The 27507-nt window shown below is 40.2% G+C and overlaps 2 protein-coding genes across 5 annotated transcripts in view; both read left to right on the top strand.

The window, feature by feature from the left end:
* Nucleotides 1-4730: 4730 nt before the first annotated feature.
* On the top strand, nucleotides 4731-16307 carry LOC112142127 (E3 ubiquitin-protein ligase RNF126). The gene is made up of 9 exons (XM_024265365.2): nucleotides 4731-4875; nucleotides 6262-6320; nucleotides 7460-7520; nucleotides 7893-8128; nucleotides 9605-9673; nucleotides 11830-11899; nucleotides 11987-12080; nucleotides 15042-15157; nucleotides 15251-16307. Exons 1-9 carry the CDS (start codon nucleotides 4801-4803, stop codon nucleotides 15428-15430), a joined length of 960 nt encoding a protein of 319 aa, XP_024121133.1. The 5' UTR covers nucleotides 4731-4800; the 3' UTR covers nucleotides 15431-16307.
* A 2184-nt stretch (nucleotides 16308-18491) lies between these two features.
* bsg (basigin) overlaps nucleotides 18492-27507 on the top strand; it is a 10168-nt gene continuing 1152 nt past the window's right edge. Inside the window, exons 1-7 of one of the 4 annotated variants that reach the window (XM_024265368.2) lie at nucleotides 18492-18705; nucleotides 22341-22503; nucleotides 23663-23751; nucleotides 24204-24340; nucleotides 24413-24689; nucleotides 26880-26892; nucleotides 26965-27028. In XM_024265368.2, coding sequence (XP_024121136.1) covers nucleotides 18642-18705; nucleotides 22341-22503; nucleotides 23663-23751; nucleotides 24204-24340; nucleotides 24413-24689; nucleotides 26880-26892; nucleotides 26965-27025 — 804 coding nt within the window. In that variant the 5' untranslated portion in view covers nucleotides 18492-18641 and the 3' untranslated portion in view covers nucleotides 27026-27028. Of the gene's footprint in view, nucleotides 18706-22340; nucleotides 22504-23662; nucleotides 23752-24203; nucleotides 24341-24412; nucleotides 24690-26867; nucleotides 26893-26964; nucleotides 27036-27507 lie in introns of all 4 variants that reach the window. The other 3 variants (XM_024265369.2, XM_024265366.2, XM_024265367.2) reach the window with 3 other exon arrangements.

The following is a 27507-nucleotide window of genomic DNA, read 5'->3' as shown; positions in this document are numbered from 1 at the left end:
GGAGGGCCGGATCCGGCCCCCGGGCCTTGACTTTGGCACATGTGACTTAGAAGGATAAGCGAATGCTGGGTTCCACATTTTAAAGATAAAAAACAACTTTCTGTCAGTGGAAAGGATCTAAATCCTGTCGGGTTCATCCGCCTCTGTGCTGGCTGACGTCTGCTGACCTCTGACCTCTGCTGACCTCTGCTGACCTCTGACCTCTGCTGACCTCTGCTGACCTCTGCTGACCTCTGCCTCTACAGAGCCAGTCCTTTTATCAGCCTCTTTGTGATTTCATAAACTTAAATGAATAAATGTCTTTGAGTCTGGGTTCGTCTTCTGGGGCAAAAGTGAGTCAAATGTCAGAGAAATCCTCCAAATCTCTGAGCGTTGGTCAATCACTGATCCAGACTCTTCTTTCAAAACAGTTTAGAAATGTTAACAGTGAAATAAAACATGAGATTTTCTATTTAATCTGCATTCATGCATCTCTGTGTTTGTGACCAAAGTTTCCCACTAAAATCCCGCGTTGAGGCCTGGAAATGTGACGAGAAGAAAAGTTTGGCTCTTCATTCGGATGTTCTGCCAGGATCCCCTTCAGCCTGTTGACATGTTTACGTCAGTCGTGGTATTCTCATCATCCTTACCTGAGGAAAAGGGATCAACCTGAATGGAAATCCAGAAACCAAACATCAATCAGTTTCTCGTCTGAAGTCGTTTTTGGTGTTTTACAGCTTTTGACCAGAAACCAACTGAAGTTTAGTCATCTACGCTGGGAAATCGTGTCATTCATCGTTTCATGTTTTCATTGAGAAGTTTGTGTTGAAAACGAAATCACAGCAATCCTGAAAGGTGAGTTCTTCCTGAAAAGATGGAACTTTTAAACCTTTTAAAGATCTGATGGATTCCTGCAGACAGAATGGATCTTCTTTTGTTTTAAAATGATCTCCTTCATTCACTCGAGAGGACGTCAAACACAGCTCTGGGACATAAACACTTCTGTTCAGCTTTAATCATCTTTATCATGTGTGGTTAACATATTTTCATTATTTTAGAGATCATGTGCAAATACTTCTCTCTTTTTTCCCTGACAGGAGAGCAGAAGCATCACACCTTTATCTGATACTACAGTTTGTATTTACACTCAGCACATGATGCACAGAAGCTCCACCGTGTGGCGTTAAAGTTTCTGATTTATTCATTTAAATCGATGAAACAAGTTAATCTTCAAACATAGCTCATAAATTTAATAAAACACCAGCAGTCAAGTTAAGAATACTATACTTAAAACTTCCAATCCAACCCAAAGTGAAAGAAACACATTTTAAAATAATAGAATCCATTTACCCATCCAAAGATTTAATGAAAAACGATTTAAAATCGAGAACAACTCATGTTCCGTCTGTGAAACTCAATAGATTATACGTATTTAGGCTGTTCCAAAACCGTTTTTCTGGAATAACATGCACAGTCGGATACATCCAAAACTTTAACTACCAGGTTCTATCATTCTAAAGCACCTGTCAAAGTCGAGGCCCGGGGGCCGGAGCCGGCCCTCCAGATCATTTTATTTTATTATTAATGACTCGATGTTATCCTGAGCTCATTTCTATCTTGTATAATTTAGACAAAATATATTTTTATGGAGAGTAAAATATTAAAGTTATTTAAGTTTAAAGTTGATTTATTCTGGAATAATATTCCTGACTTTTTATTATTCAGAATTATGTTAAAAAGTTGCAGTTTTAAAGTTTAAAAAAATGTCATTCTGCAGCTTTTTGGACTATTTTGACATTTACTAAGATTTTGTAGGCTATTTTGGAGTTTAGCTAATATTTCAGCTACATGCTAGCTGTTTTGGCTAACCTGAGGTTTTTTTTTTCATTTCTTTTTTTAGTATTTTCTGGAAATTTGGTATTTGGCTAATATTTCTTGGCTATCAGTTTTGGCTTTTTCAGCTATCAGATTCAGTGATTTCAGCTTCAGTATTTTCAGCTTCTGTGTTTTCAGCTATCAATTTCAGCATCTTCAGCGGGCAAATTCAGCTTCCATCATTCACACTAACATTATCTCAGGTAATGTTATATATCATGTTCATAATTATGTTAACAAGTTACAGTTTTAAAGTTTAGAAATGTAGTTTTAGAGTGTTCAGTAAATGTTTATCTGTTCGATCACAGGTGTGTTTGGATTTTGGCCGATTGTGTGATTGAGTTTGACTCTCCTGATCTAGAGAATATTACATTTGGAGTTCTACTACCATCCAAAACAAAAAGTTTTTCATACACAAACAAAGAGTGCTGAAAAGAATCCCTCCCTTTAAGGTTTTTTGGTTCAACTGAAATTGAATTTGAAATCTTTAATATACTAGAATAAGATATATGTTACATTAATAGCATGACTAATTATGTAAATGAAACCTTTACTTCATATGTATGAAAGTATAAGAACATTGGATTTAAAATGGCCCTTAAACCACCTTGGTGACTGTTTGATCACTTTTTTTCTTTGTTGTGTTTTATATAAAAACATCGTCGGGTTTTGTTAATTCACTGCTTACGCCGTGTTCTTCATGTTCAGATGTTCAACAAAAAAGTGAATCTTCAAAGAAAAGAGTTTATTAGGCTGACATCTTTAGTTGGATTTGTTCTTATGTTGTTTTTGTCTTTGATCAAACTTTCAGGATTTTGTCCTTAAAGATTTAAATTGTTATATTTGAATCTCAAGGTTTCTGGATTCACTTTGGAAAAGTTCATTTTTGTACAGTTTAACACAATTTCAGCTTCAAAACAAAGAAGCTGAACATCACAAAGATAAAATAAAATACGTCTAACAAATCTGCACACATAGATGCCTGATGCTGCAACAGCCTAATTTCCCAGCCTGGGATGAATAAAGTATTTCTATTCTAGATTCATCATAATATTTGTGTCCACTTGTCAGATTTTTCCTGCTATTGTGCCTCCGTCCTTCCAATCGATTTTGGGACATTCTTTGTGTGTATCTGTCTGTTTTGTGTGTCCGTTTGTGTTTGTTTTTCCTGCTGATGTATGAAATCGTTTGAATCTCCAGATCGTCTGTTTTTGACCTCACAAGAGCTCCAAGAAGCTTCGATCAAAGATCCACAGACAACAGACACAAACGTTTTCTGATTCTCCACGAGAAGCTCCAGATCCTGAAGGACATGCAGTGAATTTCACAAACTGATCTTTGATCACCTGCAGGAACGCACCATCACCTTCTGCAGGTGAACCAGAGGAAACATTCGACCAAAATTAAGTATATTTCTCGTCTCTGCTCTGTCTCCAACTGTGCAATTTAAGTGATACGATTTGTGAAGCTGTAATTTTATAAAAGAAACAACAAAGAAAATCAAATCAAATCTTAAGTCAGAAATTATTGTACATAGAGGAAAAAAATAAAATAAGTCAATTTACAGCAGCTGTGGCGCAGAAGTAGAGAGGCCGACCTCTGATCGGAATATTGAGGGTTTTTACTGCAGGATATTAATAGGAGGAACGGGTCTTAACATTTGTGAATTTATCAGAACACACCCACCCAAACCTTATTTTCCACAGGAAGAATGTTCAACAGCTTCTTCTGAACTTGTGTGAATCTAAATCCTGTTCAAAGGAGCTCCTCAATGCAAGGAAATGTTAAACTCTCTCAGGACTTAACCGTCTTAACTATTGAAGACATAACCAATGTATTTTTAAATAACTTTATTAGTGAACATAAAATACTAAAGACGCGCATAAAAATAAAGGAAAATAATGATTTTTTAAAAATAAAAGAACAAGAAGATGCCAAATCAAATGAACAATTCCTGAGACTTTGTTTAATGTAAACTGGTTAAAAGATTTACATAAGTTTACAGTCTTCATATCTACTGCTAACAGTAAATTGGAGAGGCAGCCAGCTGCAGGGAAACATGGCGGATAGATATAAGGTGCTCCGTCCTTTTTTTGTTTTTTGTTTTGTTTAATTCAGGCACAAGTACAATATCTTAGACATTCCAGAAACAGAAAAAAATGCAAATATGTCAGAATAATCAGAACAATATAAAACAGAGATATTCAATGAAAGAAAAACGTTTTAAAAAAAGAAAGAAAGTGTGGCGTCTGCTCAATCAGAAGTAATACATTTAAAATTTTAATTTATTAAATTTAATCTAATTATTTTTGTTAATTTCCTGTTACACATTTTTTTTAGACTAGACCTGATTTAAGATGCGTTTCTTTAAAATTATTTAAAACGGGTATTTTTTCTGATTATTTTTTCATTTGAATATAATATTTTCCCCAAATGATGATAGGTAAATAGTGTAAATTAGACAGGTAAACTTGTTTATCGAAGCTGCAGAATCTCATCGTGTTGTCAGTGACACAGCACCATCTGCTGGTGAAGTCCGGGACAGCACAGATGCACGACTTAAAGAAAACGTTTTATTTATTTTCATCCCAGTCATAAACATTAGCTCAAGTTTTCCCCCCTGAAATTAATGAAAATTTTTGATCTTTTTTAATGCACAGAATTATTTCTTTATTCTGGAAAAGACATTAAGTAGCATTTTTCTTCCTGTTCTCAGTCATAGAAGTTTATAATGTCTTTAAACTGCATTAGCACCTAAATAATAAATAAATACGAACATGAATGTGCAAAAAATCCTGCCATAATGTTTCATTTTTCTTAAAACTCAGACAAAATCCTGCGATTGCGACAATCACATGGCAGCTTGCTTGTTGTTCACGGATTTGAACATTGTCCTTCACGCCGCTCCGTAGTCTCTGCTCGCTTCAGCCCGTGGAGCGACTAAAGATGGCGGAAGCTCCCCCATGGCCTAGCCGGTTCTTCTGTCACAGATGCTCCGCAGAGATTAGCCCTCGGCTCCCCGTAAGTACTGTGGATAGAAAAGACCCACAGTCGTGACCGAATAGAGCCCGGAGTCCAACAGAAACGTTTATGTTTGAGTTTGCAGAATAATCGTTGTTTCGACCGGTCTGTCGTTAGCATGCTACATGCTAGCAGTGCGTTCCTGCTCGGTTTCCTTCACATTTATGGCGTTTATTCTAATCCCTTAGATCCCATACTAACTAGTGACCAATACCCCCGTCGTTTAATAAAATAACATGTCGGCTGTGTCTTTGTTTGATGTCATTTTCTCCGTGTGTAACTTTAATTGTCTTTTACTTTCAGCATTGAAGGTAACGGTTCTGCCGCTCCGAGATAAACTAAAGCGGATCATATTAGAATTCAGTGACATTTGTCTGGAACAAAAGCTAACAGTCAAAAACACGTTTTGATTCTGGTGTTTTTGGTTTCCTCGTAACTGTAGTGATGAATAATAAACGCGTAACAAAGCGTCGCCGCTGACATGCCGGCCGGCTGTCCGTCTGCGGCCCGAGGAGCCGCTCTCTGCCGGGAATCAACATCCGGTCAGGAAACTGTTCATCCGTCTGAGGAAAAGCAGAGAATGTTTCAGAAGGTTTCAGTCATGCCAATCAGGAAAGTCAACATCGTTCAGGCGTGACGTCATGACGACGTTAGCGACTGTTTTGATGGATGGAGACTGACTGATGAAACCAGCAGCACCGGAAGTTCAAGGAGGACCGCAAACTTTCCGCCTAATCTCATCACTGTTTCAGTCAAATCTTAATCTGAACTGAACTCAGGTGGAAGTGTTGAAGTGATCAGTGTTAATCTGCAGGAACAAACAAACCCAAACACATGTAAAACAGCTACAAAAGATGTCTGAGACGTTGACCATCTGATGGAAACGGGAACAGTAATCTGTGGTTCTGTTTTCATGATGGAGTGTTTAGTTATTGACTGGAAATGCCTCATCCCGGGTTTGAAACTGCTGTCGTTTACAGTTCAGATAAGGAGGATGGAGAATCGGAGAATTGAAAACATTCAGTTCAGTGATTCATTCTTAGCTAATTAGTTCTGAAGTCAAAACCATGTGGAGACAATGACCTGAAGGTCATCAGAGTACACTCTGAGTTGATTTTATGCAGACTTTGCCGTTATTTTTCTATAAACTTGTATTTTTTGAAGACTTTTTATTAGATTAGATTAGAAATGGTTCATTTCAAGTAATCAAAGCAGAATAAGACATAAAGAATCAACAGAGGTTTCCAACCGTGCTCATTCCTTCTAATGTTCACTGTTACAGAAACAAACACGATGGAGCTTCCCCAATAATATTAGATTTTACTCATATTTAGTGAAGAGGTACGGGGTACTGATGGTTCTGGCTCACTTGTGTCCTGTTTGCAGGAGTACACGTGTCCCAGATGTGAGTCTGGGTTCATCGAGGAGCTGCTGGATGAGAGGAGGTGAGCTGGCCAACCAACGGTCTTCATCTGAGTCTCTTTTCATTGAGGCTCCATTTCTGTGCTTTGAGTTTGAAGTTAACCTTTTTTAAGACGTCGCCAGCGACGCTCCCATGTTTATGTTCTGTGACTTTTTATAACCTTTATTTAACCAGGTATGCTATTAAGGACGTGTTCTTATTAACAATAACGACTTGTTATAAATAAACATTTTTCATTTGGTAAAAGTTTTAGATTTACAATGTTTTATTTATTTTTTTATTTAATATTTATCTCAAGTTTAGAATGTGTACTTTCAAGTTTAAAACTTTTTCCAAAATTTTCCTTATTTTCAAATTTACAATCTCTCTTCATTCCCTCTAAGCTGTATGGGGTCATATTTGGATCATCTTAAAGTCAATAAAAAACAGATTTGGGAATAAAATTGTAAATTAAAAAATTATATCGTAAACTTCAAAGAAATATTAAAATCTAGAAAAAAAGCGTAAATTTAAGAATTTCAACCTAAAACTGTTACAAAACTAGAGAGGTTGCATTAGCTGCGATGTTGCTGGTGTGAACACTTTTTGCTCAAGATGCTGAAGAAATTAGCTGTAATTGGCGAAGGGATTTGCTGCAAATGTTAACATTTCTAAAGGACTTACGTAGCAGATATTGCATTAAGTTCACAAAGAATTTAAAGAATTTCTTGAAAAATTGAAAAAATATGTAAAATTTAAAATGCGTGACAAATAACTAGCATGCTGTAAAATATTAGCTTAACTCAGAATTGGCCAAAAAACCTCATTAGATGCTAAATGATCCAAAAACGCCAGCACACTGTTAAAACATTAGCTTGACTTAGAATTAGCCCCAAAACTCAGTAGATGCCAAATTAGCCAAAAAAAGGTGCATAAATGGTGCTAAAATGCTAGCCCCCGCGCCGCTCTTCTCCTTCAGAATCCGCTGCATGACGTTGAACTTGCCAACGGTTGAAATGTTCCAAAAGCGTTTGTGTGATTTAAGCGTCACTGGCGACGTCTGAGCTGTCAAAGGGTTAATGCTGACTCACTGCCGATTCAGAAATCGTCACATAACTGATTCAGTCTGTGGTTGGTCGACGTCTTCTTGGTGCATAACTCTGACCTGTTTGTCCCCTTTAGTGCTGACAATGGCTCCATGTCCACAATCTCCAGCGGGCCCCAGAACCAACAACCTTTTGAGGTTTTAATCTCATCTTTACTCCGACCTTCTCGTGTTTGGCCTCCGTCTGGCTCCGTGTTGTAACCCAGTCAGCGTTTCTTAAAGCTGCTATTGACGTCTGTGCTTATCCGTTTGTGCAATGATGGCGAGGGAGCGCCGCCGTTTCTACTTCTGCTTTTGCAGCTGCTATCTCAGTCTGGGCTGTTTCAAATGTAGCTTAGAGTCCATGTGACTGCAGTGGAAAAGCTTCAGCACGGAAACAGAAACTGAAATGAAGTTTCCACAGACGTGACGTTTGCAGTGATGACAGATCAGATATTTGTGGTGATGTGTGAACGTGTTAACCTCTCAGGAGTCTTTCAGTCGCTCTGCTTCTTCATGTTTGTGTTCCAGAATGTGGACCAGCACTTATTCACATTCCCATCAGGCTACGGTCAGTTCTCCCTCAGCGTCTTTGACGACAGCTTCGACTTCGCCGGGGGGCTTAGACCGGAGGACAACAGGGATGCAGAGAACCGCCGGGAACGGGAAACGGCGTCCCGGCAGCGATACGGCGCCAGACAACCCAGAACTCGTCACAGTGCACGGCGGCAAACCGGGAGGCACGAAGGAGTTCCTACTTTAGAGGGGTGAGAGCGCGACCGAAGTTAGCATGTTTGGTTCTCCTTGTGTTAAAGGCTGGTTGGTACTTCCACGCTGGCGTCGCAGCCACAGTCTGGCGGTCTCGTTAAAGATGTCGGCTGGATTTGATGGCGACTCTCCGCTAGAACTGCCAAGTACTTGTGACTGGTGTTTGTACTTTTCGTGTCCACGATCGTGTCCAGCGTTTGTTTAACATGAGCAGCATCCCGCTCAGACACCTGCAGCATCTGTGAGCGCCCAGGAACACGAGAGCAGAGTACTGATGAGTTCATCCACTGAACAGAAGCAGAAATACAGACGATAAGATTCAATTCAAAAGGGACAAACCGCATTCTCTAGTGCTGTAAGATATGAGGAGGAAAACATGTTTTTCCAGCAACTTGCTGTATTTCTATCTAGTTGTCCACTTTGTCTCTGAGAAGTTCAGTATTTCTTAACTTAAAAGATGTTTTTCTGGACAGTTTTCAGCGTACTCGCGTACTCTAATCGCTGAAATAAATCCCAGTTAAATGACGCAATTTACCTGCGGTTGCACTCCAGGTGTAACATTTCAGTGACGTCACCAGCAGGTGCAGCGTTCTGATGCGACTGAAGCGGTTCTGCTCCGGTGGTCATGCGACCGAGGCGAGGCGAGCGATTACGAATCTCATGGAAGTATAAACCAGCCTCAAGGCTGTGCCAAAGTATCCATATTGAGGTAAATCGCGATATTTAGTCCTGGGATTGATTCTCCATGGTTCTCACCGAGTATCGATCTTTATTTATTTGTTTGAAGAGGCTGTACATCGTTGTGTTCGTCGTCCTTTGGTCAGACGTTCCTTTGGAGGTACAGTGGTGGTGAAACGTTTACAGACAGTCGTAAAGATCACAATGTCGTGGATGTCTTCAGTTTCCAGTTATTTCTGAAACTCTGATTCTTCTCAGAACAGAAACTTTAATGTCACAAAACAATCATGAAGTTTGGTTGTTTTAGGACTTTATTGTAAGTCTACTAAAAATGTGATTGTCTTTGTGACATCAAAGTGTCTGTTCTGATCTGTATCAGAGAACGACGGAGCTGCAGAAATATCTTTACAAGTGTTTGTAAATGTTTGACCACAGCTGTAGATAGGGGGCGCCGGTTGCACTATAGTAGCTGAATTTAACAGAATTCCAATTCACTTGCTGTCAATGTTTGTCAAAGACTGAATTACTGATTAAGTTTCTATTATTTGTTTCACAAAATAAGACAGAAGTTGTTTATTATGATTGTGTTCAAGCTAAGAAATAAATAGGGATATATTTTCATAAATAATGTGTTCTTGTTTATAATGTGAGTTATTAGAGATGGTTTTTACTAATTATCTCGACATCATCTATATCCTGAGGTGATTCCAGCCCAATTCCTATAATGTAACTACTTCTTTACAGATTCATGGAACTAATTCCTGCTTCATTAACTTGAATTGTTTCCTTCTTTGTAGAATCATCCAGCAGTTGGTAAATGGGATAATTGCACCCACTGCAATGCCAAATATCGGTGTTGGACCCTGGTGAGTTCTGAATGTAATGCACTGAAACTGTGGAGTCAATCAGAACCGATGAGAAACAAACCATGTTAGTGTAGCAGCTTTACTGGAGTGGATTATTCAGGGAACAACTGCAGAGGCTTCACAGAATAAACAGAACAATGAACTCAAATGTGCAGTAAAGTCAAACCTTCGTTTACCTCGTTACCACTTCTCTGCTGCTGAAGTTCACGGTTGTCCTTTGTTAGCTTTTTACACCTTCAAATACACGTTTTCTTCATAGCTTTCCCGGTCAAAATAAAATACATCTGATCTTTTGGTAATGTCAAAATAAAAGCTTATCCTATTTGTCTATAAATCCAGTGATAAATATTTATTTCTAACAAAGTGCAAAACATGTTGACAACCTTAACAAGGAGAAAAAAAACTGTTAAACTCATAAGTAAACATTGTAAATTAGAAGAAAAACTCAAAACTTGAATGTAAAAACCTACAGACTTAAAACAACTTTAATAAATTATTTGTGAAATACTTGCTTTAATAGGAGTTAAAAAAAACATAAATCCACAATTTTCTCTGCATCTTTTTTATAACAAACAGTAAATACCAGAGAACCTTAAACTGTACATCAATTGTTCAAAGTAAACAGAAGGGAGACACTAAACCAAATGATATAGAATCATACAGCTGAGTCAATCGACATGTTTTAGTCGCTTTCTCGTTTATTCTGGGGGAATAGAGTGAATGTAAAATCTGATCTGGGTCAATAAAGGAAGAAATAAGTTGGGAGCTTTATGGTTAAATAACAGAACAGCATCTGCTAATGATGTCACCATAACCTCCAGCTCGCCGTGTCAATCATGTTCTGGTAGCCAATGGGCTCAAAGCCCCGCCCCCACGAACAGTTACGCTCAACTGTGAAAATAAGGCGGCCCTGCAACGGACTGGCGACCTGTCCAGGGTGAACCCCGCCTTCGCCCATCAGTGGCCGGGATAGGCTCCGGCACCCCGCGACCCCGAACGGGAAGAAGCGGTCAAGACAATGGATGGATGTGAAAATAAGAATTTGAAACTATAAACTGAGGATTGAAGGCAAAGAAAGAGAGAAATTATAAAACAAAGAGTGAAAGTTCCAAACAGGAGTTTTATGTTGATATATAACTTTTATTTAACCAAATAAGCCTCTAAAAACATCTTCTTATTAAAAACAACGACCTGCTATAAATGAACATTTTTCATTTGGTAAAAATTTTAGGTTCATTTTTCTCATTTCAGTTTTTCTTTGAATTTACTATTTTTTTATTCCTATTTTTTAAATATTTATCTCAAGTTTACGTGTATTTTAGAGTTTAAAAGTACTTCAAAACGTATTTTCAAATGTACAATCTGGTTTTTCATTCTCTGTCAGCTGTACGGGCTCAGCTTAAAGTGAATTTGAAAATCAAATTGTAAATGAGAAAAAAATATATTTTAAGCTTGAAAGAAATATTAAAATGTGTACGTTTAAAATGTTGAAAAAGCAGAAAAATTGAAACCTAAAACTGTAAAAAGTTTATTTGTGTTTTCAACGTTTGTTTCTGTTTGTCCCTCCTTCCTTTAGTTCTCAGTTTTCAGTTTGAAATCAGTTCTGAAGTTTTTGTTGCTGATCTTATTTTTGCGTGGGGGCGGAGCTTTGAGCTCATTGGCTATTGGAACATGATTCCCAAAGCTTCTGTTGATGTGATGTTTTGTCTGCTCTGGTCTGTTTTTGTCGTTTCTTTGTTGTTTTTATTCTAGTAGTTGTACTTATTTTCTATCGAAGTTTGAAGTTTAAGAATTTAAACCAAAAAAAGTCCAAATGTTGACGTCCGGCGGAGAAACGTGTAGAAAACGTGATTGAGGAGTCCCTTCTGTCACCTGATGGGAAATCGTCCTGGTAGCCAATGAGGTTGAAGCCCCGCCCCCACGCAAAAATATACTCGGCTCAGCGGCGAAAACTTGAAAACTGAGAACTTTTCAATACATTTTACATATTTTCAGATTTTCAATAATTGCTTCAAGTTTACATGTGGACTTTTGAGTTTGAGACTTTTCATTTTTTTCCTCTAAAGTAGAATCTGACGTTTGTTTACTGAAAGATGATTCTGATCCTAAATGAGATGAAATCTGACCCACAAACACGTTTGTTTCTGTCGTTTTAGGGGAATTCTTCATTCAAACCCTATGGACTACGCCTGGGGGGCCAACGGCCTCGATGCCATTATAACTCAGGTATTCTTTCATGGGAATTCTCCGTGAAGTGAAAGGAAAGCTGTTGATGTTCTGCAGTAAAGTCACTAAATCCTTCCATCCTCGTAGTTATTAAACCAGTTTGAGAACACGGGTCCGCCGCCCGCCGACAGGGATAAAATCAAGAGTCTTCCTACGGTCCAAGTCACAGACGAGCATGTTGGTGAGTCACTGGATGAACGTTTGGTTTGGTGAGTGGAGGTTTCATCAGAAACGAGCCGGCTGCAGGGCTTCACCTCTTCGTATTACTGCTGTTTCAGAGGAGAAAACTGCAACAACTTTATTGATCCGTACTCGCAGCTAGACGTTCCCATCTGATCATGTGATCAGAAATCAGCTCCAATCTCATAGTTTCAGACTCAATCAAGTCAGGTATTACGTCCAGATTAGGGATCAGATAATCATTTTATCAGATAAATCATCTACTAGAAGTCTGCATGTCGTGAACGGATCAGAATGCGGCGCTAGTTTGAGCAGGAAAACTGTTTGGCTAAGTTATAATACTCTTTATTTATATGTAGTACTTCACAGCGAAACACAATAAAACAAAGTAAAACAGAATTAAGAAAAAGCTGTTTTAAAAAATGATGTTTTTAGCTGCTTTTTAAAAGAGAACACTGAGTCTCGGTGTTCTTCCAGAGAGATGGAGCCACGGCTGCTAAGCCTCTGTCACCTTTAGTTTTTAACGGGGTTCTTTTAACCACCAGCAGACCCTGGTCACATGACCTGAGAGACCTGCTGGGAGTGGACGAGATGCTCACGGATAAAGACTTCAGGAATCAATAACTCTTTAAAGAAATGTTTACAACTGTCAGCAAGAGTCTCTGTTGGTTTGTCTTTAAACAACCACAAAAGACATTTCTAAGAAAAATCTCGTCTTTCATTGTCTTAATGAGACTTAAACGAGAGATGACAGCGAGGCGTCGGCTAAAGGAGCGTCTACATTGGACAAGCTCCAGGACAAGGGATCAAATAAAGAATCCCGAATGTTTTAAAAAACAACAGAAAATATCAATTACATTGATATGAGCTGATTTTGATCAATCATTATCATATTTATGATACAGAAATTCATTTTTAGTTTTCAACAGAGATCTGAATCCCTTCTGATCAAAACTGAAGACCCTAAAGGTGCCGTCACTTTTCTCACACCTCTATTGATCCCTGTTTTTAGGGCTTTGTTTATGACTGATCAATTGATCTGAATAAATCTAAGGTTAATAGATCAATCGTCCATCCATAAAGATCGAGATTGATCTAACACATAAAGCTAAAGTCCGCTAGCTTGATGCTAATGTAGGTCATGTCCCATAGGAGAGCTAATGCTAATGCTAACGCTTGGTCGACCTAAACACACATTCTGACTAAATAAACATCTTCAGAAACTCACAGACATGAATTTTCCAAACTCCTTGAAGGAAATATTTTTAAAGTAACCATTTATGGTCTAAAACATCGTTTTTCTCATTCTTTCTTCTTCTTCTGGAATAAGTTGTAATGCTATAGCGCGATCGCCACCTAGTGGCCAAACTGAAACGTGGCAGAGAAGCAGAACAATGTTGGAGCTTCTCTGTTTGAGAATCACCAAAACACTTTATGATATTAACAATCTCATGATCTCACTGATACATTTTACAGTCTGTGAACTGGATCAGATTAATATGGATATCCCCAAAACGTATATAGGTTTGTATTTCTAAACAAATGTGTCTAAATCTGTAAATTCAAAACTGAACCAAACTTAATGAAGTGGATCGAAAGAATAAAAAAAATGGAATTGATTCTTGAAATTATTATTGATACCCAGCCTACTATTGTTGTTTGATTGTTTATTTATTTTTCGGGGACAGTGCACATTAAACGATGAGCCAGAATTAGCCCAGCGGGTATGTTTCATCTGTTGTCCCTGGACAGATGTTTAAATTGTCAACCTAAAAACAACATTTAAAATATCAAAGTCAATAAAAAGAATATGCAATAAAAATACAAATATAAGTTGAAGCTCCGTCACCGTTTTTCTCTGTTTAAGTGTGAATTCGTAGAAGAAGCTGAATAAAATAAAAATGGAGAAACCTGGATTTGTTTATTAAATATGTTATTTTTTTAATGTCTTACTAAGGATATAGAAGATATTCGATACGCATTGAAAAATCGATCAGGGAGTAACATCAGGATCGGTCAGTGATGTAAAACATAGAGAGGTATCGAAAGAGATGGAGCCACTGCAGTGAGGTCTGAAGACCACAGACATGGACGAGATACTGTTGGTTAAAGGAATGAAATCAATTTAGACCTTAAGTATCGATTTCTGGAAAACTGAAGTTTCTCTTTCTGTTTTTCTTCTACCGTCTTTGTGTTTTTATGTTGAGGCTATGGAAACAAAAAGACGTCCAATCATAATCCTGCAAACCAAGACTACCAAACTAAAATAACCAAACCCAGCAGAGTAGGACTGCTGAGGACAAAGAGGGGAAAAAGAACAAAAAATAAAATATAATAGCATTTTTTAAAGTAAGGATTACTTAATTAGCATTTATTTAATTTATATTAGTTAAATGTATAAACTGATGTCTGAGGTTCACATAGATGATAAACTCTGTAGGTTTTTACATCCTGTTGACCTGAAGACGTCTAGTTTGATCAACTCTACCTCCAGAATGAACAGATTTATATGGAAAACTTTGGTAAAATGTTTGATCTTTATGATTTAAAAGCACATATTATCTTATGCTGAACAACATTGGTTACCAGCTGCACTGAGATGATCCTGTTTGGCACAGAGCAGCTTTTATTTTGAAAAGAAGTTATTTGAGCTTCTGTCAAATGCAAAAAAAAAAAGAAATCACATTTTGAGAGATGCTAGTTTTTTTTTATATATTTTTGCTTTTGTTATGACGGTCATGAATGCAAATCCAGATTTCCTAAAGACTAAAGTTAGACTATGCGGCTCCTTCTAGGTTCTGATCAGTAGAAGACGAACCCAAACGGCTCTTTTACTGTGAAAGGTTGCCGACTGTTATGATACTTTTAGCACTTAAAAACGCAAATTTTAAATTGATTTTCCGCGTAAGCTCCAGTTGTGAGCAGTGAGACGGCCGTCGGTGTGACTGTTGTTGTCTTCCAGCCTCTGGACTGGAATGCCCGGTGTGTAAAGAAGATTACAGTGTTGGAGAAAACGTCAGGCAGCTCCCGTGTAATCACATGTTCCACAATGACTGCATCGTCCCCTGGCTGGAGCAGGTATGAGACGTGACCCCTGAGCTCTCACCTGAGGTCTACCCACAGGTGAACATTAGCGCGACACTCAAACGCTGCCGTGTTTGTTCTCCGCAGCACGACACGTGTCCGGTGTGCAGGAAAAGCTTAAGCGGGCAAAACACGGCAACAAACCCCCCCGATCTATCAGGGATGAACTTTACCGCCTCCCCTTCATCCTCCTCCTCCTCCTCCTCCTCCTCCACCCCCCAGTCATCGACTTCCACCAGCAACGAGAACTCCACCGATAACTCATAGACGGCCTCTGGTTGTGCGTCCCTGTGAGCCAGCTCCGAGGCTGCAGCCAATCAGAGCGGAGCCTCCCCCTCCGAGAGGCTGAGGCCCCCCAGCATCAAAATACAAGAACTGGGCCTGATGCGGGGGGCGAGCGATACATGCGGGTATGTATTTCTGCTGGTTGCCGCGCCCCCACCTTCATCAGGAATGCGGACAGTGGAAGGGCGGAGGCCTGGAATGCGACCTCCGACGGTGAAGATGTGGAGAAGCACGGACACTCGGGGGGGAGAAGCCCCTCCCAGGAGAGGGGGAATCCAAAGGTAGAGACTAGAGACAACACCACGGTCCAGTTCTAGCTTTTATTCTAGACTTCTCTAAGTTAAGACGGCTCACTTTGGCAGACAAACGTGTAGTTTTAAGGCACAGATCCTCTGAGCTCGTCTGCTGTCACGATGAGGTCATTACTTTGTTTTAAAGATCTGCTTTTAGATTACACCCCGCAGTCATTGGTCTAAATATCATTTATTTAATTGAAGTTATATTTGCTAAATGAGTCTGAAATATAATAAAACATTCAATTCTCCCAGAATCCACCTGGAAAACCTTCACTGCATTTTAACTTTACGGCAGATTCTGAAATCTCTGAGATAAAATTTGCTCTCAAAACAAGTCCTGAACTGAGAAAGTGAAACATTGGGGTGCTCATGTCCTGCCTGTTCTTCTCATGATGCTTTTAAATCATCTTTCAGGAGCGAGCTCCAACAAACCCCCTTTCCTGGCCGTAGAAAACGCTTTCATGTCTGTATTTTCTGAGGGCAGGATTGTTTTCCACTCTAATGACGTTTCTTTTGATGCATTGCAAAGCAGCTGGGAACAATAAACACTTTAGTGAACACTTGTGGATTTGTTTTCAGAGGATTAGAAGGTCTCCAGGTCACGATCCTTCAAACAACGTCTGTCTGAAATCTGTTGATCTGGTTTGTTAAACATCAAGAGGATAGTAACACTCCACTTCCTGTCATTGTTGGGCGTTTCTCCCTTCATTGTGTGTCCGTGGTACCCGGGGGGCCAGCATCAGAGGCCTGAATGAGGATTGTTCTGGGGAGGGGAGGGGCCGCAGGTTGGATTCAGAGAGCTGTTAGAGAGAGTTACAATGTAAACGTTCAATCCAACTTTATTTATAAGCACTTTAACAATTACTGATGAATTGCATCCTAGCAGTGGGTTATTGTGGGCTTTTTTTCAGACATGATTTACACTCTTATTGTAGTGAAACGGTGAAGTGCAGATGGAAACACATGGACTCTTGTTGGTCGAGTACAGAACAGAGACTAAGGACGGCATGAGAGTGTGATGAAGGAAGGTCAGAGGTCAGGATTCCCATCATTCCTAACATGTTCATCCTCCTGCTGTCATGACAGACCTGTCATTAGGAGATGAATCTGGTTCATCTACAATATGTGGTCACATAAAGAACCTTTAGATACAGGTGAAGACACCAAAGAATCGGTGTCAGATGTTAAAAATGCTTGTTTTTCATTCATTTTCATGTAGTTGAAATGATCTCTGGTCTGTAGTAACTGCAGGTGATTTCTCTTCATTAAAGCTTTTTCTTTACTCGGATAAATTAAGGTTAAACAGTATTTAAATCAACTAAATCAGCTCCAGCTTACAGTCCAAATGTGGGAAACTGAAATAAAAAGGGGATTTTCTTGAGATCTTGAGGCCATAAATAAAAAAACATGTTAGATTCTTTTAGTTTCTACTAAGTTTAAATAAATGATGTCAAAGGTGCAGGTGTGTAAACACTGATATACCAGGTGATTCACACTGTTAATTAAGGTTTGACAGCATTTAAAGACCTGCTCGCGTTCCCAGTGGTCTTTTAGTTATAATTATGCTGTTTTTAACCCAAATTTAAAAACCTGTCATTTTCTCGGACAAAGGTTCTCTGAATTCCTTCACTGCTCACAACATTGTGAACTGTATTGTGTGTTTGCCTTTTTTAGGAGTAGAATCTACAATTCCAAAACAGAGTTTCCAGATATTTCCCAGAAGTCTGTGAAGAGTCAGTCTGCATCAAAGCTCTCTCTGAATATAGACCACAATGCATTGTGTTTAAATAATATTAGTAAAAAAAATTATAACTTTTTTTTATATAAACAATCCAAGTTTTCTTCATCAGCATAGATTGGGTGCGAATGTTGGCCTGCCCCAGTCCACCTGTTACTGAGAGCTCTCTGTTTACATCAGGGGTCCAAAACACACCTTAGGTTATTAGCACACAAACTTAAATTTTAAAACTTAAACTAAACTTTTTAACATTACTATAATTCAAAACAGACAGGAATATTACTCCAGAATAAATCAATTTAAACCTTAAATAACTTTCAGTATTTTACTCTCCATAAAAATATATTTTGTCAAAATTGTACAAGTTAGAAATGAACGCAATACAACATCAAGCTATTAATAATAAAATAAAATGATCTGGAGGGATAGAATTACCCAGAGGTCCATGACTTTGTTTACATGCTCTCCCACTAGCTTACAGCCCCACACACCCCTAAATTAGCAGTGCAACAAAATGGCAGCTATCTAATTTCTATCCAGCTGTACAGTTCAGATCCAGATTCCAGCTCAGATGAGGAAAACAAAGTCGTTCGTGGATCTATTTGTCTTCATCAGAAAGGGGCGGAGCCAGGAGCTTGTGGCGCCAACCAGTGTTCTTTTACGTCACAAATACAATCTGTCGTTTGCTCCTAATTTCATAGCTTTTTGAATAAAGAAATACTCAGGCATGCAGTTTTAATCTTAATTTTCTCTATATCTGTCATCCATCCTCAGAAAAAGGCCACATGATTAAAATGTTAAAATCCCAGTTTTCATGGGAGCGGTCTGTACATCATTCTAAACTGGTTTTTCCTGTAACCTCTGGTCTAAACGCCGCTGTTTCACCTCCTCCACCGTCTCCACGGATCCGTTTGTGTGACAGCTCTGCTGGAGGAGCCGAGAGAAGCGAAAACACGCAGGGCGGTTAGAAAGCCACACCCACCGGGATGACGTCACGGCTACGTGCTGATAAGGGCGTGTCCGTAGAGTCATAGGAGAGGAAGACGCAGCCAGCGGAGTGGACTCCCCGCTCAGCCCACCGGACGTTAGACTGTGGACGGAGGCTGAGCTGACGGACGGTGTCGGTACTGTGGTCGGAGTCGGGTCTCGACAGAACATCATGAAGTTCTTGTGGGCCGTCGCCGCCCTCCTTCTGGGCTGCTGCCGAGCTAACGCGAGCACAAGTAAGATGTCGGCCATGTTGGTCACCAGTAGACTTTGCCCTCACCGCTAACATTTGTTTTTCTCCTCTTGGTGTCCATTTCTGGTGTTAAAGAAGCTCCACCACATTCATGTGAGCCGTTATCGATCCACATGTTGGTGTTTTACGGCCCGGCATGTCGTTCCTCGGACCGGTTCTGAAAATCGACGTTTTGCGGCTAGCAAAACACTAAGCTAGTCGGCGAACCGGAACACTTCCGATCCATTTGTTGGTTAATGAAATGACTTGATGTATTTTTGTCGCTAGGACACGTTACGTAAGGACCCCCCGGGTAGCACAAAGTACATGTCGCCGTAAATGTTTGTCACGTGAGCGTCCGGTGAAGAGCGTGTTCGAAATTGCGTAATAATGTTTGACGTGATTGCTAATCGTGATTAAATGGCGTCCATTAGCGGCGCTCACGGGGCCTTGGCCGGTGCTCGGCGCGCGCGCTCTACCGGCGTCCCGGGGAAGGAGGTGTCGTTCACGGACGAAAACGACCCCAACAAACGACGAAACGGCTGTTTCTCCAGTCAGAGGGTTTCGATTAGGTTCATTCCTGCCGAGTTTAAATGATTGATTAGAATGATTGATTAATCGTGTTTATCCAATCAGGACTCCGGATCACGTTTGTTTATACAGTTCAGTTCTTCACCGCGCGCCCGATTTGTAATAGTTCTTGGTGTTAAACAGGAAAACATGATTTCATCTTTGTACAGTCTGGACAGGAAAACTGCTTTTGACCCAAACTAAATGTGAGACTTTTGTTCCCATCAGAATGTTTGTCATAAACTACATTGTGAGGATTCAGGAGTGAATAATAATGTCGGATCATGTGGCTGGGCTATATTTAATTTGAACTTTGAAAAAGCCTTTGCTGTGAAGGTGACCTTTCAACAGCAGGAAGCCATTCGGTTTGTTGAATGTGGGTGAAGACTGTAGCTCCTCAGTGACCAGCTCTATTCTGATGTGTAATTTAACTCAGATTTCTGCCCCAGTTTTCCTCCCAGATGAGATTCCTCAGCAGATGACTTGGTTTTATTGTTAATCCTCCCACAGGAATGTGGTCACGCTCTGCTGACCGCTCTGCTCCCAAACGTTACCCTGGACTTTCTGAATATTTCCCCCTAAAAATGTAAACGTTTTCTGCATCATCATGTTTAATCATGAGCCAGAATGTGTTTTCTGCAGTTTCCACGTTCAGATCTGCTGCAGACAAAGCCTCCATTCAATCAATGACTGTCAGAACATTCCTGTTAACCTACTTTAGCACCACAGTAACTGGATCGGTCAGTAAATACGCTCTCTGCATTTTGTCTACTTTTTTGTTTTGTCATTCAGCGAATGCTTTTTTTGTTGCTTCCATTCTTGTCTTCATATTTTAGGAATGACCATTAAGCTCATTATCCCTAAATCTCTGTACATGAATGTCTATGGAGCTAAATTTGGGCAAAATGAAACAAATTGAAAAGAATGTTGGTGTTTGACCCAAAAAAAATAAAATGTCTGAAACTTTTTGCTATTCTTAAATAAACTTAATTATTTTCAGCTTCAAATATTCATCTCTGTTTCAACAAAAAAAAGTAAAAAAAATTAAATTTTGAGTTTTTAGACCTAAAAAGCCCAAAACATTTAAAGCTGAAAATCCCCAAGTTTATTTTAGAATAGCAAAAAAATAATTTCAATTTGTTTTATTTCGGTTTTAAATAATATTGACCCCAACATAGCTCCATAAATGTCTGCTTTGATCATCCTTAAGTGTTGAATTATTTTAATCATGAATCAGTTGATGTGATGAAGATGTCTTCATGTGTCTGCTGTCATATTTTCATTTTAACATTGTTTTTCTTTCTCTTTCTGTATTCTTCTTCCTCCCTAACATTTCATTCTTCATCATCATCTGTCCAACGTTTTGTTTTGAACCCGTCACTTTCTAAACTCATCCGCTTGCTGGGTCTGCTGCTAACCAGCGGGTTTCATCAGATCGCCGCTCTCTCAGCTGAGACTGATCAATGACAGCGCCGAGCTGCACTGCGAGGTGATAGGGAACCCCATACCGGAGGTTCAGTGGTGGTTTGTTGAAGGCGAAGAGTCCAATGAGACCTTCACCCAGCTGTTTGACGGGGCTCATAGCAACCGTGTAAAAATCAATGCCACATATATTGAACACGCCGCAAGCACCCTTCGCCTCGCCGGCCTTTCCTTTGAGGACTCTGGCACGTACGAGTGCCGCGCCTCCAACGACCCCGACCGCAATGATCTGAAGAAGACTCCGAAAATCAAGTGGATCCGCTCGCAGGCTAACATTATTGTGATTGAAAGTGAGTGACAGAAGAGCCACGAGGACGCTCAGGTGCACTAGTGAAGTTCTGGACCTGTTAGATCCCGTTGCCCCAACTGTCCCGCTGGTCCGGTTCCCTCCCACCCCTTCATTTAGTGCGTTCTCCCTTCTCCAAAAGCACAACAGCTCCCCTGTAGAAGGTGAAAGTGGCCTGAGACCTTAATCACAACCAGACACGCATCACAATCTGATGCCTCCAACTCTTTTCCTTACTGATAAGGTTATGACATTTTTCCATATAACGATAGAACACCATATTGGTTGAGGTGAATATTTGGCTGTTTGTTTCTCAAAGTGAAACGCATATATTTGATGTGTTAAAGTAAAACAAAAGGTGTCAGATGTCAAGATTTACACTGCTGTTAGATGGACAGTCATTTTCCTCTCACTAACACGGTAAACGCTCCTTTTTCCTGTGCTTATAGCTCAGACTAACCCATGAGCTCAGAAGAAGCAACAGACGGTCAAACGTCTTCATCTGTACGACTTCTTTCTTTCTGCTGGATTGTATTTAAAACTAGAAAAATTCAGTAACTGCGATAATGCTGCTGTGAATGCTTTTAGCTGAATGTGGTCGCGGAATAAATGTACTGGAAATACTTAAATGATTTGGTGAAAGTGCTAAAGCTATAAGCATAATGTTAAGTTTGCAGAAAGCACACAAAGAATTTGAAGAATTTCTTGAAAACATGTTTGCCAAAGAAGCTTGCATGTTGCTAAAATACTAGCTCAGCTCAGGATTGGGCTAAAAAACCTCATTAGATGCCATATTAGCCAAAAAAAGCTAGCTAAAAATACTAGCTTATTTTAATATTAGCCCGAAAATCCTGAGTAGATGTCAAATTAGCCAAAAAAGCTAACATGTTGCTTAAATACTAGCTTAACTTTTAATTGGCATTAAAAATGTAATTGTATACAAATTACCCCAAAGCTCTAGCATGGCGCTAATGTACTAGCTAACGCAGACTTTGTTGCTTCTTCTGCATGTGTTGAAGACCTCTGATGTCCCACACTTACCCCCTGTAGAACTCTTCCTCACTTCTTCACCCTCTAAAGTTTTCATCTCCTCTGACCTGAATGTGTTGACTGTTCTGAATAGAAACTCATCTGTTGTGGCCCATATTTACTGACTAGTTACTGTAAACATGGAACCAGTTGGAAGCGCTAATGTTGGTATTTAACAGCGTTAGCTACTGTCTAGATAAAGGTGACCTAGATAGTCTACATGGTGACCACACGGATCTGTATTTATGCTCCGCCTCTGTTTTTCTGTGAAGACCCGGTTACCTTGAGTGGACCTGCTGTGGTGACCAACCAGACTTCTGCCACGCTCGGCTGCAACTTGACTGATTCTAGCCTCACTAGTACTGTTTCCTTCTGGACACACAACGGCAAAGTCATTGAGGACTCGAAGTCTTCTGGGTCTTATGCAGTCCTTCGGTAAGAACGTGCACAGAAGACGTGCAGGTCTGCATGCCTGTTGAACCGATGATGGTTTACAAACATGCATCCCTGAATGTGTATTAACTCTCTCACCTCTTTTTACCTCGGTCAGAATGTCATTGTGTTGTTCATGTCTGGTTATGTTGGAACTGCATCTCTGCTGCTCTGATCACATCATGATCAACAGAGACGGAGCGTGAAGACGTTCAGCTTCACTGCAGCGAGAAGAGTGACACTTTCTGACCTGAATTTTCTGTTCACATAATAAATGTGAACTTGTCAATAAGATTTAAAGACCCACTCTGATCAACATTGTTGTTTTTTTAAATAAAAGCCATGTGTTTTTAAATTGGCTCAAAATTGCATTTATTACGAGCTGGCGTCTAAAAACATAAACCATGAGAAACAGATGATGTGTGAACAGATTTATCAATGAATTTGATTTGTTTTGGCTTAGACCAGGGGTCTCCATTCACGACTGTTTGGTTCTGATCAAAACCTGATGGGAGCTGCAAATGTATTTATTTTTTCAATCCTTTTAGAACATTTTTAGTCTACTTTTATCATTAATCTCTTGTTTTTTTTAATGAACTATATTTTTTTTGGCATGAATAATTAAATAATAAGAGAAATTGACATTTTCTCAGTTTTATACTTTCTTTCAAAATAAGACTTCCTGTCTCAAACAGGAAAATGCCAGTGAAGCCTTTGTATTTCTGTGAAAGGTTTTAAACCATGCAAAACAAAAATTAAAATGTTTTAAGTCTGAATAGCTACTGAAAATTGTTATGCAGCATAAGATAAAAATAACTTTAGAGTCATAAAATATAGTGAGCTATCAGAAAGGATCAGATTATTAGTATTTGTGATCTGTGTATTCTGGAGGAAGTATAGAGTAAACGAGGCCTAATGTCAGCACAGACATTAAAACAATTAATTGATCTCCTAGGTTCACCTCAGTCATAAACATAACTACAATAAATAAAATCGATGCTTATTTAGCAACCTTTATCTTTTAAAAATTGGCATTTTGTTTTTCTCCAGAGAGCCGCTGTGGGGGGGCAGAAGAGCTGCATGTGACTCCACTGCCGCTGGTTGCAGACCTCTGGCCCAGACTAGACTGAAAGTGTTTCAAAGATGTTTTGTTTTCTCATAGTTTGGACAAGATCACCCACGTTCAGTCTGGAGTGTACGAATGCGTGTTCGAGACCAGTCCTCCCATGAAGAACACCATTGAGGTCAAAAGTAAGTCTCCTTAAAATCTACCTTTACTTCATAACTGCTTAACGACTCCAGGTTAACACTTGGGACCTTTTATGTGGGACTTTCAGTCTTCTAACCCACGAGTTGAGGCTTCAGAATGAAGGTTTACAGGGAATCAACTTCCTACAAACTCTCCTTTACTAAAGTTCTCTTCTCTCTTGGATTTCGGCTTTAATTTGAACAACCTGAAGCTGCTTTGCTGTTTTCTTCTGGTTCTGTGCAGCCGGGACAGCAAATGTTCCTGAGAAGAACTCTGTCTGTGACGAACAGTCCTGCCTTTGTCTGAGCTCTGCAGCTTCTCCACAGATTCCCTATTGGACAGTTTAGAACCGCCTCCCCAATGAAACCATTTTAGGTTCTGTGACGTTATCTGTGGATGCTGTAAATATTTAACTCTTCGTCAGTCTGAACTCCGCGTTTGACCGTCCTCACAGCCACCCCGCACGTTTCTGCCTACAAGCACTCGGAGCACGGCAGTGAGAACGACAAAGGCGTGATGACCTGCGTGGCCCACGGTTACCCGCTGCCCACCGATTGGGTTTGGGTCAAAGACGATGGTGGCAACCAGATGGTGGGTAGCTGCAACGCTCCAGTCCGCCGTTCTGACCGCACTGCTAACTCGTTGCTCCAACTTGACCCTCAGCCTGTGAACAACGCCACCACCGACAGATACGAGATAAAGAGCACCCCCAACAAGACGGTGCTGACCATCAACGACCTGAACATCGAGACGGACGCCGGGAACTACGTTTGTTACGGAACCAGTGATGTCGGCACGGGCATGGACACCATCTACCTGCGTGTGCGCAGTCGCCTGGCTGCTCTGTGGCCCTTCCTCGGGATCGTGGCGGAGGTCATCATCCTCGTGACCATCATCTTCATCTACGAGAAAAGGAGAAAGCCCGACGAGGTCAATGACGGTACGTAGAACGCCCGGCCTGCTTCAGGATAAGATTGATCTGAATGTTTATTTGTTTATTTGTCAGAATTCTACGGTCTGTATGATGTCATCCCTTAAACCAGAACATCTGGTGTTTGCTAGCAACAAATCTGTTTCTGGTTGAAGAGTTTCCTCTTATCATCAAGGCTCCACGTACCTGTTTCTATAGAGCCGCGAAGACATTTCCAGATCAGCTGTTCTCCATGTTTCTGTACGTTGTCTGAACCCCAAAGTCGATCAGACGGCGATCGTCTTTCTGCTGAACGTTTGTGGGTTTGGAAGCCTGGATGAGAGCTGGATTTGGGTTCAATTCTTCTGGAGATGCTGAACTCTCTGACAGTATGATGGTCCTGGACTGGCATCAGTCCAAAGCTGGCTCTTCATAGGAATCTTTAGGGGAAGATGATGTCTGACTGTATGTGAGAACTGGACTGAGTGTGATGTCATCCATAGAAAATGGTTTATTTCTGGTCTTTAGCCATGGCTGACATCGATGTCGGTATGCAGGGGTTGGACCGGAACAGTTGTCGTTTCTATAGCAACCAATCAGGAGTGAGCTTCATGGAAGGCCACACCCCTGTGAGCAGGATACACACAGGCTGAATCTGAATTCTACCCCTAGATTTACCCCTCCAAACAGAGTTCTCCCAGAATTCACTACCACTCGATGACGAGGGCCGCGGATCGATGCTTAGGTGGAGATCTGATTGGATTGAACCACGATTCTTACTTTTTCATAAATGTTTGTTGCTGTGTCTTTTTACCGGATTATTTATACGAAATCACCATCATTTATAGGTTTATTTAGACCAGGGGCCCGCTTCAAGAAGCAGGTTAAACAAATTCAGAGTTCAAACCTGAACTCTGAGTTGACTGACTTAAAGTTTGCAAACTCTGCGTTTTCGGTTTCAGAACATCTGAAAAAGTTTGTTCAATAAACTCGGATGATCTCAGAATCGGGTGGAGCGTCGCGACCATAAAAAGCCCTGATCAATGGAGCAAGGATGGCACGATTCACCATGGCAACGGGAACAAACACCTTCAGAGCTTCATTCTTCTGGTGACAAATTGATGAGTTCCTACAAACAAATGTGACTGCGAGAACATTTTCATCAAGAAGATCAACAGATGCAGTAAAACAGAGAGAACATCTGCAGAGTTAATGTGAACGTCTACATCTGAATCATTTCAGGAGAAGAACTAAATCATGTCAGGAAGGTCATTCTGTCACCTGTTAGTAAGGAATGGGTTTGATCTGTTAATAATTTAACCAGTAATACCCGTAATCACTTGAATGACATGACGGGCACCTCCATCTTCTGCTCATCTGGAACCAGGTTGAGGTTCATCAAGAATGCATTTGTTAAAGGTATTGGAGGGGGGGGGGTCACTCAGTCCAGTTTTCATATACAGTCTACTGACCTTGTGGAAGCATCTGAATCACAAAGGGCTTTAATTTTCTGTTTCACTCTAAAAGGTCATGTGACCCGTGTTACTTTAGGGTTCATTTCTTCCTAAGTACATCTCAGGAATCTATCATAGATTTTCTTTGATGGATATTTTGGCTTCTCTGTTCGCTGCTGACTTTGCATTTTGGTAAGTGAAGAAAACTGCATGTCAGACTGAAGTGGTTGAGCTGACAGGATGTGAGGCTATGGGAGTCCAAGAGCTTTCATAGTAACCACTTCTGAGGCTTGAAGGTTCGCTCACTCTTTCACTGGCCCTGAATCTCCTCAATCCACCTGTGAGCCAATGAAAGAGTCAGATGAGACGTGACCCGGTTAGGTTGGCGTGGAGGGGCGTGGCCAGAGGTTTGCATGCCCTCTGCTCCTCCAGCCTCATGCATGACGGACGGGCAGAGAGGTTTAGATTCACAGCTGAAGCTCTGGCTGTGTCGGGACGTTTACCTGCTCAGGTTTACCTGCTCGTACACGGCAGCATCGTCATGTGCTTGCATTGCATGAGTCATTGTGATTGAGGGACCGACGGGAGAGTTCATCACGACGATCGAATGTTTGAAACCGATCAGGTCCTGTTTACCTGTACCGGACCTGCTGGGCATGCTTCCACCTGTAGCTCTGACAGGTTTGATCTCTGCGTTCTGCTTCACATTCCTTCTGAACAAGACGTGAACTGTTGCTTTTTGTTTCTTGTGCAGACGACGACTCAGGAGCTGCTCCACTGTAAGTACATTTGAACGTTCTTTCATCGTCGTTTTCTTTTTCTCTTTAAGTCAAAATCATTTTGTTTTTCAGGAAAAGCAATTCCACCTCCAACCACAAAGACAAGAACGTGCGGCAAAGAAACTCCAACTGAAAGGTGTGAAGTGAGTCTGAGATCAATGTTCCCAGTCGTCTTTTAATCAGAATCATGTCATTTTTATTTATTTTTTAACTCTATTTTTATTGTGTTTTCCAAGTATCCACATTTACCTCACAGATAGCAGTCCCAACAGCCCAAAAACAATGTGTCCGTACACATGAAAAACCAGGCCAAGCTGTAAATATAAAAACATATAAGAATAATAATACAAATCATGTCATTTTTAGTCGAAACTGAAAAACCCGAGTCGTTTTCTACGAGCCACAACGGGGCCAAGTTTGGAAACTGACATTTTCAGATTTGAAAATGGAAAAAAAATGGTTGAAAGTGAAAATTTGAAACTTAGAAAATGGAACATTTGATGCTGAAAATAAAGTTTATTTTATGGAATAGTAAAAAGTTTGACATTTTCCTTTTTTTTGGGTCAAACAATATTTTCAATTTCATTTTGGTTTCAAACAATATTGGCCCCAAAA

The sequence above is a fragment of the Oryzias melastigma genome, linkage group LG4 (genome assembly GCF_002922805.2).
Source record: "Oryzias melastigma strain HK-1 linkage group LG4, ASM292280v2, whole genome shotgun sequence".
NCBI classification, from domain to species: Eukaryota; Metazoa; Chordata; class Actinopteri; order Beloniformes; family Adrianichthyidae; genus Oryzias; species Oryzias melastigma.
This window is presented reverse-complemented; position numbering and strand designations above follow the sequence as displayed.

Coding starts and splice junctions, on each gene's coding strand:
- LOC112142127 (XM_024265365.2), top strand. CDS start 4,801: ATGGCGGAAGCTCCCCCATGGCCTAGCCGGTTCTTCTGTCACAGATGC. Junction 8,129..9,604: donor GGAGTTCCTACTTTAGAGGG/GTGAGAGCGCGA, acceptor CCTTCTTTGTAG/AATCATCCAGCAGTTGGTAA. Junction 15,158..15,250: donor TCGTCCCCTGGCTGGAGCAG/GTATGAGACGTG, acceptor TGTTCTCCGCAG/CACGACACGTGTCCGGTGTG.